Here is a 22,970-nt window from a genome sequence, read left to right as displayed (position 1 = left end):
TGAGAATAACTGAAGACCAGAGTGAAAGGGGCCCCAAAATGTATGCAGAGTAACACACTCACACACACGTTTGCTCTACATGTATCTATATTTTTGTTGATTTTCTAGCTTACAACATCATTTCAACAGTTTCTGTCACAGCTCCAGGGTCCTGGAGGTTGTGGGTTCAAATCCCACTCCAGGTGACTGAGAGGAGTGTGGTGTGTTCTCTGTGTCTGCGTGGGTTTCCTCTGGGTGACTCTCTGTGAGGAGTGTGGTGTGTTCTCCCTGTGTCTGCGTGGGTTTCCTCCGGGTGACTGTCTGTGAGGAGTGTGGTGTGTTCTCCCTGTGTCTGCGTGGGTTTCCTCCGGGTGACTGTCTGTGAGGAGTGTGGTGTGTTCTCCCTGTGTCTGCGTGGGTTTCCTCCGGGTGACTGTCTGTGAGGAGTGTGGTGTGTTCTCCCTGTGTCTGCGTGGGTGTCCTCCGGGTGACTGTCTGTGAGGAGTGTGGTGTGTTCTCCCTGTGTTGCTAGGTGAATTGGTGATTCGAGTGTCCATAGGTGCGAGTGATTGTTTGTATTTCTGAGTGTGTGTGTTCCTGTTAAGGACTGGCACACCCTCCAGGGTGTGGCGTTCCCTCCGGAGAATGAGAAGGATACAGAGACCCATTTATTTAAGAATTTATTTATTTCGTTTCTAATTTCAAAGGCTATATACAATTGCAATTTTAATTCCCATTTGAAATCTTCATACAGATTGAAAACTATCTACTCATTCGAACTGTACCAAGACTCCTCCCGAACTGTAAACAGACAGCAAGGAAAAGGAGAGCGAGGAAAATGCCAGAGGAAAGCAGAATGTGTGATATGATCAGTAGTACTCCTCCAGGTCAGGTTTTTCCCCTTGATTCTGAATCTGCTGCTGCTTCTTATAGAGTTCAGCAATCTGAGGAAGAGAAGAAGGCAGAGTGATGACTTTGCTGCTCAAAGTCATGAGCCCAACTTAACCAGGTGTGAATACCCCAGCATACTACTCAAACATTTTCAGATCCATTTCCACTATAATAGACTTCATCAAGGCTGTATTAACCCAGAGGGCTACAGACCAATTCCTCCACCGTTAGCAGGTCTGGAGAAAATTACTGCACATGGAACAGTAAAAACAACTGGAAAACACTTCCTTTGACATATGCACTTTTACTCAGGTATTTACTGGTGGTTAAACAGGAAGAGGTACAGTGTGACCATGAGCTGGAGTCAAAATTCTAGCAAGTTAGAGCATCCTATATATCAGGTAATGTAGCACCTGGGGCAGGGGGGTGTCCAATTGTGACCAGGAGCCAGTACACACATGGGAAATGGAGTAACAGGTCCACTATGAAGTCTCACCAGCTGCCCTCTTTCTAGACATCTGCATTTCTGTTAACACTCTTCTCTCTTCTGTGCAAACTAAATTTAAACTAAAATTAAATTTCATTTTAATACATTTTTTCTTTCGCATTTAAATAAGAGTAATATTTGATACATCTCAGCCATGATCACTATATTCAGAAAAGTGAATAGCAATGTGAAACTGACAAGGGAGGGGGGAGAAGAGGAAAAAACATGAAGCGGAGACAGATGAATGCAATCAAATTCTTTCCACAAAACGTTCCACAATGTCACAGTTCTGTCAAAGCGCTCCACAACACAGCAGACAGCGTCAAAAGGGAGTCAGTGGCCATGATGAAATCATTTCCACAGACAATGCATGAGTGCGGAATCATGTGCCGCTCGGCTTTAGCAACTCACCCATGTGAATTACATCACCTCTGCTACCTACGTTACATAAGTGCTGCGCCGATTTTATCACCTGGGATATGTGAATGTTGCCTTTGCTACCTGTGTTAGTTGGAGCCTCTTGTATAACCTGTGTGCACTGTTACCTTCATCAAGTGCATTTCAGGTTTAATTACTTTCACATTCAGGTTTTTCAGCACTGGCCTCCAACTTCTTAAACATACGTTGGTCTGCTTTTATGCTGCTGTAATTTTCTCCTAATTTTATTACTCTAAACCTGTTCTCAGCAGGATACCATGACAACAATGTGCTGTACTGTTTATCCAATATATATATCTGGATGAGCCAAAGCAGGGGTTCATTTATATACTACATAAAGATCAATTTAATTTATTTCAATTAAAATCACTGTCAAAAACACATTTTTATTTGAACAAATAAAAGATAACTCATTGTTTTCATGGGTGAGGTCAAGATCAGGACTTGTCTGGCTATATTTAATATTTCAGTCTCAATTTAAAGCCTAATGTTGCGATGTATTCCATGCGATTCATGATCATGGGGGTTCTGGTGTATATTCTCTAACCTGAGTCCCTGTAGTAGCGTCCTCTGGCTTCTTGTCGTCTCTGATGTGGAGGAATCGGGGGAAGCGAAGAGAAATCCCCTTCTCTGGGTCCACCTGGTGGAGAAAATGGGAAATTCAAGACAATTCAATACATGTAACACCTCCCACAACCTCCTGCATATTGTCAGCAATCTGTTTTTCAGGGCACCGGGCCCAAGCTCCTAGTGAGGCAGCCAAAAAATAATAATAATAATTTAGACTGAGGACACACATCAAGATAAATCAAACCCCCATTCTACTCCAGCCAAAAACAAGGACGGTAAAATACTTCGGATAGGATACTGTCACCAAACGTCGCAACACAACATCTGAACAATCCAGAGAATGTTTTAAAATACTATGATTTAAAAAAACCCCAAAAAACAGGCCATTCATTATGCTGAAAGATATACTGACCAATCCCATAGCAGCCTTGTAGACTGGAGACAGTGATAGATCAGCACATTTAACTTCCCACACTTGTACAGCGTCCAGCCAAACATCCGGCTCTGCGGATTGATCCACTCTGTAATAGGGCCGGGGCTTTGGAAGGATATGCTCCTAAAACACACAGTGTGCACTTAATGGTTAATAATAATTACGCATTCATTTTTCATGACATAACTGTGTTACATAGCATTGTTATAATGCACGTTTTATCGGAATCACATCGTAAATCATAATTATTCCACAAATATAAGGTGATTTAACTGAACAGAAAGTGAATAACAACTGTACCTTCAAGAAATTGTAATGTTGCTCCAGATCTTCATCTTTGAAGCCAGTTCCTATCTATAAACACAACCAGATGTCATTTAAAATCATTTTAAAAAGTGTGACTGAAAAAAGGAGACTGGATCTTGAGTCCAAATATTTAATTGGGATTTCTTTGAGAAGAAGCAGAAAATACTATCATCTTCTAAGAGTGAAATATGGAGTTTACCAATGACACGGAACAAGCCCTCAAAGATTTCTTAGAAAAATTGAAAGCAAGTCTCTAAGTGTCAAAAAACATTGATATGAAGTTGAAGTCTGGCAATTGAGTTTTGTTTCATTATATTAAATATAATGAGCTAATAAACATTGGGTCATTTAACATCAAATGATTATGACTTTCTCTAATCATTCATTCATTCATTGTCTGTGACCCTTATCCAGTTCAGGGCGGCGGTGGGTCCAGAGCCTACCTGGAATCATTGGGCGCAAGGTGGGAATACACCCTGGAGGGGGCGCCAGTCCTTCACAGTGCGACACACACTCACACATTCACACACACTCACACCTACAGACACTTTTGAGTCTCCAATCCACCTACCAACGTGTGTTTTTGGAGCGTGGGAGGAAACCGTAGCACCTCTTACCTTACAAACAGACTGAAACTCCTCATTCTCTTCATCGTAGCACGCCAGCAGGAAACCCCCATAGCTGCCTGCTCTCTTGCCCTTCCCCAGGTATGCACCAATAACACACAGATCTACTGTATCCCCCACACCTTCCAGATAATCTTTCTTCAGCTGGAGAGATAGAGAGACAGAGAGAGTGGGAGACAAAGGAGAAAGAGAATCAGTGTAAAAGGGAAGATAAAAAGACAAGAGAGGAAACAGAATAATCCAAATTGGGTGTAATTCAATAGTGGGTACAGCAGGGTGTTTTCTAAAGTTTATTGACATATGACAATATTAAAATCACAGGAATGAGGGGGGGGGAATGTGTGTGCGCCCATGTTCCTCTATGCAAATCACCTTAAGCCAGTTGTGGGAGCGTTTGGCAATTTCGTAAGTGGCATCTTTCTCCAGAGTCTTCACCATCAAGCCTTCACAAGAGTCTACAGACGAGAGACATGAGGGCTCTTGACTTACAATAGAATACAACACAGCAAAACACAATACATTCTTGTGCACACTTCACCTGCAACAACCAATTCATTGAATAATTTAATTCAATTTAATTGTTCATTTAGAACAATGTTTCCCAGCCCTGGTCCTTGAGGCACACTGCTCTGCATATTATAGGTGTTTTCACTGCTGCCATAAACCCTGATCCAACTAATCAGTTTATTAACAATCCCTCACTGACATGAAGTGGGTGTGTGAAGGCTGAATAAGCACTAAAATAAACAGAGCCGTGTGCCTCCAGGACCAGGATTTGGAAACAATGATTTAGAAGGTGTTTAGACAGTCAGTAGACAAAGGGTGCACAAGTCTACAGTTTTATAAACAGCGTTCCACAGCATGCACACTCCTGAGGGCCTTTGCATGTTTTGTTCAATTTTGTTACCATTTCAAAACTCTGCGGCCAGAGATTCTGGGTGGGCTCCGGACCCACCGCGACCCTGAATCGGACGAGTTGTTACAGACAATGAATGAATGAATGAATGAATTTTAAAACTCCCAAAATGTTTGAACAAAAAGGTAATAATAAAGGCTTTTAGCTTCATGCATCTCTTTACTTCTGTCTTACACACACACACACACACCCACCCACCCACACACACCTCGTACAGATTGCTCCAGGAATTCTGCGATGGTTTCAGTGTTGTCACAGTCGAGAGAACGAGCGAAGACAAACTCTCCTTCCTTCTCTTCAAAACTCTCCCTCAACAGAGCTCGACGCCTACTCAATGGCTCTCGCACCAGAGACTAGAGAGATATATAATAAAATAAGAGTGGAAAGAAGAGCCACAAAACACAGAAACAAAAGATGAAATATAAGAAATGGGAGTGGGGAGAGAAAAGGAGGAAGGAATGAAAGACAAAGGAAACAACAAATATTTTGAACTTGGATTAAAGTCTGGTATTAAACATTACAATAATCATTTAGAGATAAGTGTCCATCCAGCCTCTGCTGATAAATGGTGATGTATTTCATGTGGAAAAGCTGTGTTTATGTCAGAGGGCTACAGTATTATTCTACGGTATTCAGCAGTGGCACTACTGGCTCTGACTAATAAAAGAAAAATGCTTTGAAAACCTTTATCTTCAATCACGCCATCTCCACTAATCTTACCACAGAGTTCAAGAAAAATCGGAGTACTTGAGGAACTAAGAAGATAACGTATGATCTTCACCATCATGCTCTTACCTCTCCATTCAGGTAGAGGAGGTCGAAGGCATACACACAGACCTGCACCTTTATCTCAGAAGCATCCACATCCTGCAACAGACACACACTCATTAAAATCAAAAATCATAAAATTCCTCCCACACCCTCTCCCTCCCCCTCACCATCTGTCCATCCTTAAACACCACTTCCTCTTTTCTCTCACCTCTCATGCTCTGCACCTCCTTCTGCCCACTCCCTCACTCATTTATTCCATCACCTTTAACATCTCTCTATCTCCCTTCCCTCCTTTCCCCTCCAAAACGTACCCCACCCACCATCTCTCCGAGAAAGCATCAGTTAGGGGATTTTTCACTTAATAAGCGTGAATGCATTGAGCCCTTAATTAAAACACTCCGGAAAGACAAAAAACAACAACAACCAGAACAGATTAATATCTTCCTTGGTAGCACGCCGGCTGGGATTAGTTGCCTTGCCAAGTGTAGACTGGCTGCCAATGAAGTAAAACACACTTTTGCCAAAAAAAATAAAACTTTGTGGTGAAACCTGTTTGACTGCTCCTCAAAAAAAAAAAAAAAAAAAAAAAAAAAAAAGACCCACCTGAATTTCCCAGCCACCACAATGTAATCTCGGAGGATTACTCAAACGGTTCTTGTTCAATATGCTGATCGTATTTCTATCACGGATACTGCAGCATCGTTGTTGGTTTTACTTGTGTTTTCTATTAGGGCCTGACTTAACCAAAGGAATCTTGAACAACGTCTCATTAAATGGCTTTGCAAAGAGTCAAACATCATGTCCATCAGCAGCAGAGTCCTTAACCAAAAACAGGATGGTGCACATACCCAAAAGTCAAAACAGGAACATTCAAAAACAAGACAGATCCCCAAAAGAAAATGCACTGCTCCACCTGTATTCTGAATTTTATAGATATCTCAAAAAAACTTGACCAATCCACTAAATCCTGGAAAAGACTGCCTGAAGCACAGGGGTAATATGTTTCTTCTCAAGATGTTCTGGCCTTAAGCTAACTGAATAAAAGTGCCTTGTGGGAGCTAGACTCTAAACCCTAACTCTATATCTTTTGTTCTTCTCTGTCTTTTCTCCATCTCTTCATTTTATTTATTTTCCTCAAAAAAAATCTAAATTAAAATAACCACTCCTCTAGAGAATAGAAATTCAACAACACTGTGCTATAGACAAGTGTCATATAGCTTTTATTGTCTTCATTCATCCTATTCTATTGCTACTAATATGATTCATGTAGCATTTCCATCTATTTTAAATTTCAGAGCCACAAACACAGGTGTGTATTTATCCCAAATAATTTCCTCCTCACGGACATTGATATGAAAAATACAAAAAGAAAGTCAAATACAGTGCAGCACATCTGAAAGGGTTGGGGGTAACATTTATGCTAAACACCCCAGCAGGGGTCGGAGATAGTAATGATGTCACTACACCGCTTAGATTCTGCCAAATGTGAAATTTGAACCAACGACCCTCCAGCTAACTGGCTTGAGATCAGTGACTGCTGAGCCTACATCACACCTGTTCTTGGGCATCATAGATATAGATTTCTTTAATATTAGCCCATTGTAAACCCAATGTTTTTGTGTAGATTTGTTGATGGAATGGGTATGCCATCAACTTTGAACCAAGTAGTCTTAAAAACTGAGAGATCACCAATTCTGAAGAACAGTGATGATTTACAGCGGCATTTCATTTCCATTTCAGCAGTATTTTGTGACATACACTGAATTAAAATGTAATCAATAGTAAAACTTTCTTGATTCAGAGGCTTTTAGGGGTAAAAAAGAAAAATCCCAAAAATGTCTTAAGGTATCGTAGCACAAGAAGAGAGTGAAGCCGTCTTACACAGGTCTTTCCTCTGCTGCATATTCCTTGTATATCATATTTATACCCCAACAAGCTGTAAACTAATAAATCACATTAACTACCCAGTTCTGTGAAACCCAGTCCAACCACTGTCCCCTACATTCTGATACACTGCCTTCACTGAGAGATACAAAACCTTTGGGTTCTCTCTTCTCTCTCACCTTCCTCTTGCGTGTGGTAAGGACCTGGAAGGGCTGGATCTGTTTTTTCTCTCCGTCCCACGCAACAGCCTCTGAGTCCAACACACAGGAGCGCACTGAATCCTTCTTCACCTGAGAGACAGAAAGAAGAGGAGAATCAGATAGAACTCTGTACATACAGCTTTGAGTTATGAGTGTGTGTAGACTCACTGATAAGGAGAACACAAGGTCTGAGCTACTGCTGTTGTATCTCTGTGTGTCTGACAGAGACAGAATAGTTGGAACGCAGGGTGAAGGAAGTAGAGAGGAGGAATGTGTAGGAGCACTAGAAGATGATATAGCAAGACTGAAAGAGCAGATCAGATTGAATTCAACACATTAAAATGGAGAATTATGAGTGCAGACTGCCTGATAAAAGGAATACCAGGACTCTGTGAGCTGTTCTATCTGCACAAGTGAGTGGGGGACAATCAGAAAGACAGAGAGAAAGATACAGAGAGACAGGGAGGGAAAAAGGAATAGACAAATAGGGAGCAAGAACGAGAGGGAGAGAGAGGCTAGAGTCAAGGATTGAAGGCTGTAAACTCAAGCTTCTAAGTATGTGTGTGTGTGTGTGTTTTCTACCTGTGGGATGCGTGAGATGATGTCAGGGTATTTGCTGGTGTTGTCTTCTTGATTTCGACTGAAAATATGAACCTCTCCATTTTCAAGGATGTGTATCTTATCAAACCAGAAACAGATTCAGTCAATATTAATGAAATAAATAAGTTATTGTAGCATCAGAATGAAATTAATATAAACTTGAGAGATGTGACAATAAAGAGAGAAGTTTTCAACATTTCAATAAAGTTAAATCAAATTAAATCTGAAACACAGTGTAATGTGAAACACTGGAGAGATTGTTATGAGTTTGTGGGTTGGACGATGTGTTCTTAATTTCAGTCGATTTGATACAATTCCAATTTCGATACGAACAATATAAAGAAAAACTGTCAAAGTAAAAACAAGAAACATAACATCACCATCGAAAATAAACCTGTTTAAATTGTTTTAAAGGTGTATTTCACGGTTGTAAAAACACCTTTTTATAAAATTCAGAGTTTTTACTCAAAACTCGTAGTTCTCCAGTCTGTTTATGTGCTCAAAACCATTCTAATGTGTTTATGAAGCCCCAGTGTCTGTAAATGAATGAAAAACAAACTCACTCTCTCTCTCTGCAGAGGCATTTATATGTGTTTTAAAGAACGGAGGGAATCCAAAGACAAACCGAGATGAGGATGTTGCTCTATTCCTACTCCATAGGGGGGGGTAACACTGACTTATTTTTGCTGTTTCCAATCACTTAAGGTGGAAATGTCTCCCAGGACCCGGGATACGGATATCTGCATTAGCGACAGAGCTACAAAACTAAACAACTCGAGTTACAAATGAGTTTCTGTGGGAATTTAAACAGTGAATAAAAACTTACAGACAATTTATACTTCAGACACGTACAATCAACAGCCAACAGCCACTATTTTCCCTCAAATACATTGTTTTACCTTAAAAGACAGAGCCTTGAGCTGCGTTTCCCCACAATCATAGACATTCCCTTTAAACACACACACACACATATATATATATATATACATATATATTCACCCCCTAAAACATGACCCCTGCTCTTACACAGACACATTACTCAACAATGGGGCTCTAGTTTGTTATTCTCAAAGCCAAACATCCATTGATTAATGTAATATCTTTGGGTGTGTTTAAATATTCTTTAAATATCACGTCTTTATTTTTATCAATTAAGCCAAGACTGGTATATTGTTTATAGAGGAATCATAAGGCAGTGTTTTTCCCCCTTTTACACGTCCCTTCTCTGCATTTAACAGTGAACATTAAGGGCTTTGGCTCCTCCTAGTGGCATTACTACCAAAAATGGAGGCAGCTCCTGTGTGAAGGATTGTGTTTGTAAAGCCAAGTGTGCTTTTGGATGGAGAGATTTGGAGAAGGCCCCTTATGTATCCGTTTCATCCTTTGCTTAAACACTGCGTTTATATTGTATAATATATTGCTTATATTCTGTGTGTGTGTGTGTGTATATATAGCTCTCTTTGAAACAAATCCTCCATTTCCCTAAAGAAACAAAAGTTGCATGCTCCAGCCTTTTCATTTTTCTTTTGTTTAATTTGGTTATTGCTTGAAATGGAGCCAGTGAAATCAGCACATTACCTCATTAGACTTAGATTTCATTTGAGGGAGCTGTCGCCACCTACAGATGAGTCTTTGGAAAATAATCTTACTGAGGACCTGTCTATTTTGAAGCATATTTCCTGACATGCAGCTACAGACAAAAAACAAACAAACAAACAAATACACACACACACACCTGTGCTCTTTCTCCATCATACTTGTACTCGCAAGTAAAAGCTGCTTCATCAAATCTCTTCATAACCTCCCCCACTCCTTTAGTAGGGTGAGCCAACATGGGTCTGAGCGGCACACCTGCAGAAAACACACATATTCCACATTTACAGGCACAATATATTCATACAGAAACACAAACGAGTGCATCTCTTGATATGCATCAATTTAGAACAGTTCACCAGCATTCACTCTAATTGCTGTATACCTGGAGTGAGCTTGCAGTGGTTGGGCAGCTCGTCTATGCCCTCCTTTAACAGGACCGGGATAATGACATCATAATTTGGCATTTCACTGGCAGAACAATAGAAAGACAGGTCAATATACATTTACAAACAAAAACTAACATTCTGTATCCATAAACAAAACTAATTAATAAATGTATATCGTATGGACCAGCCAAATATCTCCACAACGTCAGCGGCTGACACTGACCAGAAAACATTTTGGGAGGAGGCAGAGCCTGTTGCCGTCGGTGATCACGAAAATGACAGGAGCAATATTTCATCCTCAGACAGGCGAGAGATATTATCCTTTTAATATCTACTGCAAACTATACACACGATACGATGTAGGGATGCACCGATTTTAAATCTTTTAGGCCAATACGACGACCGATAATTAGCACCTTATTAATGTACAATACTGATATTAATAACTGATAATTTTATGCTTTTGAAATGAAAGCAAAACAAATTTCTTCAGTATTTGTACATTTCTGTACTTTTTAATGTTATCTTTTACGTTTATTAGTTCATTTATATTTTTATCATAGATTTACTGCTGGTTCTGCATGAATGGTTCTTTCTGTTGTTTAGCCTGCTGTGTGTGTGTGTGTGTGTGTGTGTGTGTACACTGAACGTTGCAGATATTTTAAATTAGATTTCACCACAGAGAAATTTAATCCCAGAAACTGTTCTCTGCAGAAACTCTGAAAAGCATCCACACGGCAGACACAGTTGTGAATTCACAGGTATCAGTGCATATGCGCAAGCACCAAAAATAAAAAATATAAATGAAAAAAAAAGGTGCCATGATATCGATGTATCATCAGCTAAAATTCCAATATCGGACAAATATCGGCAAATAACATCAACCGCTGATATATTTACATTTATGTATTTAAATATTCATACTTAAAGTATCAGATTAAATACTGATTTTATATATTTTTTAATGAAGTGAAACAATGTCAAAGAACAGTAAGTGGTATCAGATTACACATATTTCAAATTACATCAAATCTAACTGTTAAATGCTGAAAACTTTGTACCAATAAGTCTGTTTCAGAATGAGTCCTTTCTCTTCCAGCCACGCTCTGCGGCTCTCTGTACTCATTCCCTTTCCTGCGTCAATCACACTCGGTGGGAATTCTGGAAACACACACACACACACACACACGGTAATACAAGGTACAATAATAAAATGCAAACTAATATCTGAAAACACAAGTGCCATTTTGAAAATGACAAGACCTTTCCTTTCCATGCTCCAGCTGCTTTTCACTGTCACACAGGTAAAACAAAACCTGTCCCTGGTACAAGGTTAGCACGACACATCATTAAAATCTTAGCCGAATTGTCTTAACATTTACCTTGACCTGGGGGGGTCAGACACACAGCCTGACTCAGAGCTGCAAGGACACTCTGCTCAGCCAATCCAATCCGCAGCTTTCCCGCCAATGACCTGTCAATCGCAACAAAGAACCATGATAATTTCCATATAAAGAGAGGTATGTATGGGAATAAGAATTACAAGAATAAAAGGTCAAAAAAGGACTGACCGTACAATGTATCTGGCCTCTGAGAAACGACAAGCCACAAAAAGACCCTTAATTATGTCTATTTTCTTATTCATAGCCTGGAGATTGAAGAGAAGAGAATAGGAATGATGCAAGGTGTGTGGGAGTGACTGTGTGTGTGTGTGTGACAGAGACACAGAGAAATAGGTGGAATTTAACAAAGCTGAAAGAACCAAGTGAATGTTATTTGTTTGTGAGGTGAGGGCCCGTAAAACCATCACAGCAGAAAGCACAAGTGTCAGCAATCTTTTTTTTTTTTATTCGTCAGCAGACTTTCAGTGGTCTCTCCACTCACTGAGTTGCCGCTCATGTTGCCAATTTCCTTCAGTTTGCTGAGCACGCCCGCTGCTTTCAGATTTGCCGGTGCAAACATCATTCGTTGGTTGCTACGGGAACTCTCTGCCACCAATCCTAGGTCACCTTTTTCTTGAGCCTCTGCCTTGATTTTGTCCAGCTGTCGCCCTAGAAACAGCAAGAAACGGAATACAATTTACACTTTATTTGGAGGAGTCTTCCTTGGGGTTTAAGAGTGGATTTGTATATGGACTTAAAAATTTATTTGCTAGTTGAAATACCACTGAACATTAGTTTCTAAAAGTGTGTGTGTGTTTGTACACGTGTTGATTTCACTGACCAGTTGCCTGGGCAACAGCCTTCATCAGCACCGTCTCTCCAACTCCTAGCTCTAGCCCCTGGTAGGCCGGGCCAAGCTGGTTCAGGCACAGGTACACACAACACAGCAGATCATCTATAAATAAAGATTGATGCAAACAAGCACCAGTGAGTCACTTACACATGTTATAATCTAAAACCAATCTGAATACATTAAAGAAAATTAACAAAAATATATTAAAAGCACGTCTAAACGAGCACACAAATTAGTAATCTAACAAGGACTGTGTCAGTGATGTGAAGCATTAAAAAAAAAACACCTCCTTGAGAAGTGTTTATAACATGAGCGAGTTAAAAAATGTTTTCAGGACATGCTTTACGTCTTAAAAGAGCACCACGGCAATGGTAGTTAATAGTAACCTGTTAGACACTGACACTTTTCCGTCCTCAGAGACCCAAAGCAACTTCTCTTCTTATCAACCATGATGTCGGACCATCACCTGCTCGCCCGAGGTCAGCTGCTCCCTCTTCTTACACACTCTACCCTTCCCTTTCTTTACACTTACTCTCTCTCTGCGCACGGGAGCAGCCCATGGCTCGGTCATGCGAGAACATCCTAATCTTTACTAACCTTGCTTCTCTTTTCTTTCACAGACCCTTAGGCTATATATTAAAATATGCCTCTCCCTTATCAATCCATGCCTTCAGCACATTCCCCATCGTCCTGTAGATTTAGATAGTGGATACAGGTCATTATATATATTATATATAGAGAGGAGATCAAACCTGAGGGTCTTGGTCAATTTGGACCAATTTCTAACAGTAACAATTAGAAACTCAGGTTAGATTTTTCCAATGTGTACAGAACTCATATGTATAAAGACAACACATGTTTTTATTTCTGTAAGCCACGTCTATATCTCTGCTCCATTTATTGTTATGTCTTCTCTTGTGCTCTGTGCCACTGCAATTTCCAATAAAGTGTTATCTTATCTTACGCATGCAGATAAAAGGACTGCTTTCAAAGAAGGGGGAAACTTTCACTATGTAAATATGTAGAGTAAATGTATCAGTAAGGCATGTATAACATAAAAAACCCTGTTGTCACTCTATTACTGCACATATATTACATATGAATATTCACACGAATACCACTGGGCACAGACGTGGAATAATAGAGACCAGAAGTCAGAAGTCTATTCGTGATGGTGAGAAGCTCTGCCCTATTTTTTTTTAAATAGTTTTTTTTTACTACGCAGCAGCATATCTTGGCAGAGTGATGTTGCCTCAAAAAAAGCAATCGATCATCGTGCGACAGAAAGTTAAAAGGTTAGATTTAACTCTGAAATGTCCTGGCTAAACATGAATCAACCAAAATAAGGGAGAAAACAAGGTATTAAATATATATTTTTAAAAAAAGGGTAGAGAAATGCTGTCAAATCTCCATGTCATGCTCTTTGAGCAAAATCGAAGAAAAACGATAAATGTCCAAATACACTTCACTATCCATCTCTCAAAATACCGACGCTGAGCTCTCCCTCTATCCATCACAAACTGCAAAATAAAGAAAGGAGTTATTTCCTTTTCTCTCTGGACTGATATCCATCAAACTGTTCATCCATCAGAAAAACAGAGAGGAGAAAAAAAACAAAAAAAAAAACATCTCCAGTGCAACCCAGACAAACAAACACACAAAAATGTGGTCACAAACACTTACCTGGTGACAGAAGGATAACAGATCTCAGCAGGTTAGACAGCGTCTCAATGTTTCTTAACCTGGTAATAAAACAGGAAACATAATATACCACAAACCCCAAAGACATTTGCATTATATAATTTAGAACCTGCTGAAAGCTATAGGAAGATTATTACGTTTGAAAGCCTCTAGAAAAGGGGCTCTTGCTTGCTTTCTGTTTAGTAAAAATGAGAAAGTGATTACACCGTGTTTGCATTTTACAATCCATAAACTATAACCATATGCCCCATTCACACATGCGCGGTAATCCAGAAATGTTCCGGAGTTTTCCCGGAGGTGCTGTGTGTGTGAACACGACTACCCGCAACATTCGCCCAGGACATTATCCTCCTCCGGCCCTGGTAAAGGCTCCGGGTGAGGTCAGAGTCAGCGCATGCAAGAACGGTGCTGGAAATGTTCCGGGGTGTCTCCTGCACGCGCTGCACAGGCTCCGCCCTCACACCTAAAGCTTATGCTTCATTTCTCGCTACAAGAGCACGTCTCATGCATAAAATCTCCCACTGTGTGCTGCGTGTGTGAACGACATCTCCAGACTTGATGCTCCAGAGTTTCTCGGGCGATACTGACCAGTGACTGGGAATTAAATTAACACATGTTTACGTTTGAAAAACAGAAATCTTGATCAAAAAAATCTGATGATGGGGAGTGGAAGAGACACAAAAAAAAATGTTTCATTTGATGTTATATCAGCCAGTAAAACAATGCTTAACTGATATTATTTTAGCAAAAATTTTAAAACACCAACATTTAAGGTGTTTTGATGACTTAAAATCAGTATTAGTCAGACACTAATACAAACCTAACTACCAACTTACACACAGACAGACAACCTTACACACATTTAACTTCACCTACAAATACAACAATTGCTTTCAATAAAACACATGCTGATAAAAGAAATCACTGTGCAAATGAAAACTCCTCTGTCAAAAAAATATTTAAAAGCTTACACAACCTAGAACAAAGATTAATCTGTGTCCAACAGCTTCTGGAAGATCAGTTAACTGATACATTCATTCATTCATTCATTCATTATCTGTAACCCTTATCCAATTCAGGGTCGCGGTGGGTCCAGAGCCTACCTGGAATCATTGGGCGCAAGGCAGGAATACACCCTGGAGGGGGCGCCAGTCCTCCACAGGGCAACACAGACACACACACATTCACTCACACACTCACACCTACGGACACTTTCGAGTCGCCAATCCACCTGCAACGTGTGTTTTTGGACTGTGGGAGGAAACCGGAACACCCAGAGGAAACACACGCGGACACGGGGAGAACACACCAACTCCTAGTTAACTGATACAGAAAGAGTTAAACATACCTGCCAGAATCCTCCTCAATCCTCTCAAAGGTACGGGCAACAGCAATGTATGGAACTCTGTGTGTGAGTGTGAGAGTGAGAGAGAGACACACACTCAGGCAAAATAGGAAGAAATAAGCAAATATCAATAGTGATTGAGAATTTTTGCTGGTATTTACTTCTGTCCCCTCTTCCAGCAGGCATCATCAATAGGATGGTAGTGAGCTTTAGAAGGATCGTATTGGCTCTGGTTTGCAGGCTCCGCCCCTTTTCCCCTGCCGCACAAACACAAAACCTCACGAAACAGAATTCATCTTAAGTCTACAAGTTTACCGTTGTGTAGAAAAGTGCCATCTGAAAATGTAAAGGATAATCGTACCCTTTCTTCTCTTTCTCCTCAGAAACAGATGGCGTCTTCCCTTCATCCTTCTTTTTCTCCCCATCGCACTTTTCTTCTGGTTTTTCCAGCTTCACTGCTGCTTTTCTTGGTGCTACATGAGATTGAAGAAACATTAGTGGTTATTAATAAAAATGTCAACCCTGAGAAATAATCATCATTGAGCAGCAATATCCACTGACCTACCTAACACTTCTGATCCTGTGGACCACACCATTTAAATGATATCTGTAGTGCTGGTAGCTTTAAGATGTTGGCACTGTTCTCTGACATTTCACACATGACGTAGTGTGAATATCACCATGTGTCTCACCCTACATGTCACTACAATGTTCCTACTTTGTTTTCTGTATTTATACCCAAATTTCTCGTGACCAATTCCACACATTAGACACATTAGTGTGTGTTTGAAGTGGTGTGACTCTTCTAGTCGTTACGGTGCAGGTTTAGCGCTCCAGGAAACTCACAGACTAATCATGTGTGTTTGTGCATATCACTTGTGAGGCTCCTCAGCCAATCAGATCAGTGCATTCTGATGAGGGCTGTGACTCCACTGAGTGACACACACAGGGCAGGGTCCAGACGCCGCTGTCCCGGGGCCAGTAAAAACAGCCCAAGGGACGATATAAAAGCTCTTTTGGGACACTTTCTCGACGACAATGCTGTGTGAGTTAAAACTCATAACGCTGAACATGGATTCTGTTTACGGATAAAGTCCCGCCCTCCAGCATTAAGAGCCAATCAGATCGCTGCTCATGGAAAAGTAGTAAAGTCAACTACAAAAGTCTTTAGAGTCTTTTTTTTAAATTTGCATTTTTGTTTTCAAAATCATTGTTTTATTTGTAAATTTTACTTGAAATGAGAAAATTACATTTTATTTAGAGTCTTTGTTATTTGAAATATTTATAAATCTTTTTGAAATGTAATTGAAAGTCTAATTTGCTTTGACATTCAGTTATTAACGACATAAAATGATGCTATAACTACAAGGATATTTTAATGTACAGGAAACGGCACTGATCACATGCAAGTTATACTTTATGTTCTGGACCTTGGCTTGAGAAAATTCTCTAACTGGACCTTAACGTATTTTAATTACCCCTGATCTATAGGAATAATTACACTTTCATATATGCTAGTTTAAATAAATAAATAAATAATAAATAAACAAACAAACAAACATATATTATGCCTGCTAGATCCCAGGAATTTGCAATTAATTATAAATAAAAAAAACTTGAAGAAAAGGCAAAAGAGAGGATGAATGCAGTGCAATTCACAGAAAGAAGATAAATGCACACAGCAACAAACATAAAAAACAAAATGAAACTCACCAAAGAAACTGCTGAGAGGTTTTTTCTTAGCAGACCCCTCTTTCTTCTCCTCCTCTGCATTCTTTTCTTCCTTTGTTACTCTTTCAGGGCTATGTTTTTCCTTCTTTACTTTATGCACATCATCTTTCTTCCCCTTTAATCCATCTTTTTTTTTTTTAACTTGGTTTTCTTCGTGGTGCTTACTCTTCTCTTCCTTCACATCATTAGTAACGCCTTCATCCATTTTCTCATCATCAATTTTTTTTTCTTCATCCTTTGATTTCTGTTTTTCCTCCACAATCTCTCCATTTACAGCCTTCTCTTCCAGTTCCATTGCCTCTCCCTCATTCCCTTCTTTTAAGAAATTACAACAGGAATGTGTTTAAGAATGATGGCTTTACATCTAATAAAACAGCTGTGAAGTGTGAGAGTGTGAAATAAAAAAATTTACTCAACAACAAGAAAACTGAGAATCTATGGTCTTTAATTGATTTTGTAGATTAGAAAAACAAAATTTAAATAAGATGCTTCCCCACAACAGCAGAAATCTGTTTTCTATTGTGAAAATAGAAGAGTCTCACCATTCTGGTCAGCAGCTCCATCTATCCTTGGTCTTTTACTCTCCTGTCCTATCTCTCCTTCCTCCTCTGCCTCATCTTTTTCTTTCTCCTCATCACTCCTGCTGTCCAATTTCCTTTTAGGAAACTGCTTCCTGGCTATAGAGAGAGAGAGAGAGAGAGAGAGAGAGAGAGAGAGAGAGAGTGAGGAGGAACAGAGAGAGAGAGAGAGAGAATTCTAAGTTAGAAACATCACACATACAATTGAACAATGCACTGAAAAAAAATCTGCTGATAAAGAAATAAAAAAAGCAGATGTGCGCAGACAGACACTGACCTGTCTTCCGTTTTGGGATGCCAGAGGGCGAGGTGGATGTTGGAGTAACAGGTGTTCCAGGACTGCTCGAAACAGTAGGAGTTGCTGGTGTGGCAGGCGTAGTTGTTGGAGAAGTTACAACTTTTGGTGAAACTGGGGAAGGCGTGGCCTTAGAAACATCAGCCTATTTTGAGTAAAAGTTTGAGAGAAAGACAGTGTCAGAGTGTCCTTATTTGTGTCAAGGATTGGAGGCTGCACGCTCATGCTGCTAACAGTGTGTGCTTTCTGTATAAATCAGTTGTCATACTGAAGAAAACACACAGATCTATGAGATGCAGTGGGTCTGAACCCCATAACAGTACCCAGACCTGTTTTTCATAACATGGAATACTGGATTAGATTTAAAAGAGAATGTCTACAATATTGGGCGACTGCTGTTCTTTCTGGTTTGTTTACGTTCAGAAGCTCTGATTGTTTAAGGAGGAAAACGACTGCTTGTTGATGGCTGTAAGTTTTTATTCACCGTTTGAACTTCCACAGAAACTCGTTTGAAACCATTTGGAGGGCTCTTTTGCTGCTCTGAGCAGAAAGCCTAGCATACCAGACCGAGCCACTTTGTTTTTTTTTTTGTTTTTTTTATTATTTATTTATTTATTTTTTAACTCATTTAGACTGGTTTCCAGCACAAACCGACTGCAGAGCAGCACATGGAGAGGAAATATCTTTAGAATTTTATAAAAAGAGGTGAGTCAAACCCCCGTCTCCTTTTCCGGCTTGGCTACTTGATCCTGCTTGGAGACCTCTTCTTTTACTGTGGGCTGGTCTTCTTCGTCACTGTCTATAATAGGTCTGCTCCGTTTGCTGGTCTTTTTCACCGGCGAATCACAGTCCTTTTCACCATTCTGAGTTTTCAGGGGGCTTTTGATGGGTCTGCAGGGATGAACAGTGAGTAGTACATAAGCCTAGCTCAGAAATGAACAAAAACTGCTATGAACAAACATCTATGACACTGATAAAGTATTCTAAGCTTTCAGCAACAGAAATTATTGATCTGTTCAATTCTGTGCTAATAATTCTGGAGCACAGGGTACTGCAAAGTTACAGACTCTAGAAAGTGTTTCCTAGGGTCATCTGAGATATATCATACATTTCTATTATACTTAAGAAGGAAATCAAATGCATTTCCATTCCCATCAACAAGATATTAAAATGACTGCAGCATGGCTTCACTTACACATTCTTCCCCTTAAGCGGACCATCAGTCTTCTCTATACATTTCACAGGCTGAAAAAAAGACCTGCAACAACAGTTTGAGATAAAAATATAAATATCAATTCATTCATTCATTCATTGTCTGTAACCCTTATCCAGTTCAGGGTGGCGGTGAGTCCAGAGCCTACCTGGAATCATTGGGCACAAGGCAAGAACACACCCTGGAGGGGGCGCCAGTCCTTCATAGTGCGACACACACACACACACACACACGGACACTTTTGAGTTGCCAATCCACATACCAATGTGTGTTTTTGGAGCATGGGAGGAAACCAGAGCACCCGGAAGAAACCCACACAGACACAGGCAGAACACACCACACTCCTCACAGACAGTCACCCAAAGGAAACCCACGCAGACACAGGGAGAACACACCACACTCCTCACAGACAGTCACCCGGAGGAAACCCACGCAGACACAGAGAGAACAAACCACACTCCTCACAGACAGTCACCCGGAAGAAACCCACGCAGACACAGAGAGAACACACCACACTCCTCACAGACAGTCACCCGGAGGAAACCCACGCAGACACAGAGAGAACACACCACACTCCTCACAGACAGTCACCCGGAGGAAACCCACGCAGACACAGAGAGAACACACCACACTCCTCACAGACAGTCACCCGGAGGAAACCCAAACCCACAACCTCCAGGACCCTGGAGCTGTGTGACTGAGGCATTACCTGCTGCACCACCATGCCTCCCGCTATTAAATTAACACTGGTGGCATGTTAGGTTCCTTTCAGGCTACTGGACCCAGCAAATATTTATTTACAGCAGTTAAAGTCAGTGTGTGCACCTGGATTAAAGGACCCATGTCTGATATTTTCATGCTTCTTTGAAACACAAGAATTTAATGAAGCAGGTTAACTCAAACAATTCAATTCACTACTCAGTCCATACATTCTATAAATGGACACAAAACTGCAAAACAAGTGTGATTCAAATGAATCAGTTTTGTGCTGTCATAAAACAGCAGAGTATTTAAAGGTACATGCTCCGATCAGCTATAACTTTGAAATGTTATCCTTGTCCCTACAATCATGGCAATACTATCAGCTCCACTTACCATTTAGGTGTATATTGCAGTCAATAAGTTTACTTTATTAGCCCTTTTTCACCACTCTTCAATGATCAGGACCCCCATATAAAACCTGAGCAGGTATGATACGGGCAGACGTTTCTAATGCTGGGTCTGATCCAGTGGTACCAGCCCAACACCAGTGCAACTGCAGTGCTGAGACTGATCCGCCACCCAAACAACACCTTGGTCCTGACCATCAAAGAAAAGGAGGCTAACATATATGCAATCAAATTTAGTAACCTACAGTCTATAAATGTACAAATACAGGGCGAGGGAGCTGATAAAATGAACAGCGAATACCACACGAGCCTCCTAAGTTGATTTCAGTGTATAAACTTTAAAATAAAAGAGAAATAGTCCTTTAACTTTTAGGTCAGTCGATGCTGGAAGGCTAAGGCTGAATCTCAAATTGCTCCCTACTCCCTACACGGTTCACTACAGAGGGAATATAGGGCGTTTGCACTCAAAAACTGCCCTGCGTTACACGGGGAGTCGTGTAACTTTAACTAATGGCTGGATATAAACAACGTTATGTTAGATTTATACTCCGGATGGGTTTATTTTAATGACCAGATATTAGTGCACTACGTAGAAAGTTAGGAGAGATATGAGACTCAGCCTCAATCCGCTAGCGAATTAGCTGCCTTCAGTAGGAGGTCGTAAAAACACTCTGGATAAGTCACTGTCTCAGAATGGACTATTCTTCTCAAGTGGCTTTTGCTGTATTGTTGATTTTGCTTCGCCATTAGTCTCCTAAGGCCAGCCAGAGTTAGTATTAACTTTAACTTGTTTACTAACTGTGCTAACTTATAAGCACGGGCCCTGAGGAAAGCAACACAAAAGCGTTTCTTCCGTAACGTTACAACAAAACAGCCGAGCAGTTAGTTAAAGGTGTGTGGTATTATAATGAACACGCTGAGTAGTTCAGTGCCTAATGTACGGTGTGTTAAAGGAGCCTATGCACTGTTCTCCTCGTTTACAAAAAAAAACTGAAGCCTATGTACGGTTCCTAATGGAGAGGGAAACTGTAATCACTCACGCTATGCTCCGCTGCATCTTCGCTGCGCTGTAAACTGGACTTTAACGTTGAATTATTCCGTCTTTTCTTCACTTGAACCACACTGTTGTCATCCGCAGGATCTCGCGCGCTCAGACCCGAATGTTTCGGCGCGAAACTGACGTCGACTTCGCGCGTTTCCGACATCTGATTCATGAACGGACCTCTCTCTCTGGAACCGACTCTTAATGAATCACTCGAACTCATTCACTTTTGCGGCCTGTTCCCAACGCGCGCGATACTCACTATCTATCCATAAAAAGTTTGTTTCCCAAAGCCTGGTGTGCAGTTCTGCTCTGTTATGACATTGGATCTGTTCCAACGTGAAGGATCGAACATCTACGCCTGATAAATGTAGTTTTAGAGATTTAGAGTAAGCCCTCAGAGTGTGCTTTCTGGCCCTCAGATGCAGTGCACTAAATTTGGTAGAAACTGAACTCTTAATTGCATTCCAGCCACCAATTAACCTCCTAAAACTCATCTCCGTTTATCAGAATTATACATTTATAAGCTATTTCCAAGAGGAAAAGCCCTAATTCCTTAAGTGACTTACACCTCTTCACCTTCATTCAGAATGGGTGACTCTATTAACATACAATTAGTTCCTGCCTCTATCACCATAATTACTTCAGCAAAACGTGTAATAATTTTCTGGGAGATAATACTTATTTTTCTGAATACATTTCAGGGGTGCCAACACAATATATATATATATATACAACACAATATACACAAAATATTAACTATATATATATATATATATGTGTGTATATGTATAAACACACACACACACACACACACACACAGCTACAGTACCAAGTTGATAGGCTCTGGTAACACATTTCATGTATAATAAGTTTTCTTTCCTGTCTAATAGGCCTAATATATTTAATGTAACAACCTTATTATAAACAGAGTGAATATACAGCTCGGTTAGTTTGGTGCACACCATAGTGAATTTGATACAGACACTAGTAAACCGGCCATTTTGGTGTGAACAATTTCATTCACTGTCTGTAGCCTTTATCCAGTTCCGGACAGCGGGGGGTCCGGAGCATACCCAGAATAACTGGGCACAAGGTGGGAACACACCCTGGAGGGGGCGCCAGTCCTTTGCAGGGCGATACACCTACGGATACTTTTGAGTCACCAATCCATCTCTACCAACGTGTGTTTTTGGAGCGTGGGAGGAATCCGGAGCACCCGGAGGAAACCTACGCAGATACAGGGAGAACACACCACACTCCTCACAGACAGTCACTCGGAGGAAACCCACGCAGACACAGGGAGAACACACCACACTCCTCACAGACAGTCACTCGGAGGAAACCCACGCAGACACAGGGAGAACACACCACACTCCTCACAGACAGTCACCCGGAGGAAACCCACACAGACACAGGGAGAACACACCACACTCCTCACAGACAGTCACTCGGAGGAAACCCACACAGACACAGGGAGAACACACCACACTACTCACAGACAGTCACCCGGAGGAAACCCACGCGGACACAGAGAGAACACACCACACTCCTCACAGACAGTCACCCGGAGGAAACCCACACAGACACAGGGAGAACACACCACACTCCTCACAGACAGTCACCCGGAGCGGGACT

General features: G+C 40.8%; 2 protein-coding genes across 2 annotated transcripts in view; both read right to left on the bottom strand.

The window, feature by feature from the left end:
* Positions 1-22,970, bottom strand: part of LOC136678889 (succinate dehydrogenase cytochrome b560 subunit, mitochondrial-like) — a 390,354-nt gene that overhangs the window by 92,028 nt on the left and 275,356 nt on the right. The window lies entirely within an intron of this gene.
* On the bottom strand, positions 676-21,479 carry LOC136678717 (DNA ligase 1-like). Its single transcript, XM_066656827.1, has 27 exons — positions 21,331-21,479; positions 19,164-19,226; positions 18,685-18,859; positions 17,951-18,113; positions 17,638-17,772; positions 17,078-17,410; positions 15,726-15,837; positions 15,526-15,621; positions 15,368-15,424; positions 14,002-14,060; positions 12,307-12,420; positions 11,968-12,134; positions 11,655-11,731; positions 11,466-11,557; positions 11,145-11,244; positions 10,080-10,165; positions 9,837-9,952; positions 8,084-8,179; positions 7,481-7,591; positions 5,442-5,513; positions 4,855-4,999; positions 4,103-4,185; positions 3,722-3,874; positions 3,099-3,152; positions 2,778-2,921; positions 2,343-2,435; positions 676-923 (listed from the first exon to the last, which is right to left on the bottom strand). Exons 1-27 carry the CDS (start codon positions 21,345-21,347, stop codon positions 849-851), a joined length of 2,988 nt encoding a protein of 995 aa, XP_066512924.1. The 5' UTR covers positions 21,348-21,479; the 3' UTR covers positions 676-848.

Source organism: Hoplias malabaricus, chromosome Y (assembly GCF_029633855.1).
Source record: "Hoplias malabaricus isolate fHopMal1 chromosome Y, fHopMal1.hap1, whole genome shotgun sequence".
NCBI classification, from domain to species: domain Eukaryota; kingdom Metazoa; phylum Chordata; class Actinopteri; order Characiformes; family Erythrinidae; genus Hoplias; species Hoplias malabaricus.
Note: the sequence above shows the minus strand (reverse complement) of the source record. Positions and strands in the feature narration are given on the sequence as shown.

Coding starts and splice junctions, on each gene's coding strand:
- LOC136678717 (XM_066656827.1), bottom strand. Junction 11,558..11,654: donor GAGGCCAGATACATTGTACG/GTCAGTCCTTTT, acceptor TGCGATTGACAG/GTCATTGGCGGGAAAGCTGC. Junction 5,000..5,441: donor TCCTCTACCTGAATGGAGAG/GTAAGAGCATGA, acceptor ATATCTCTCTAG/TCTCTGGTGCGAGAGCCATT.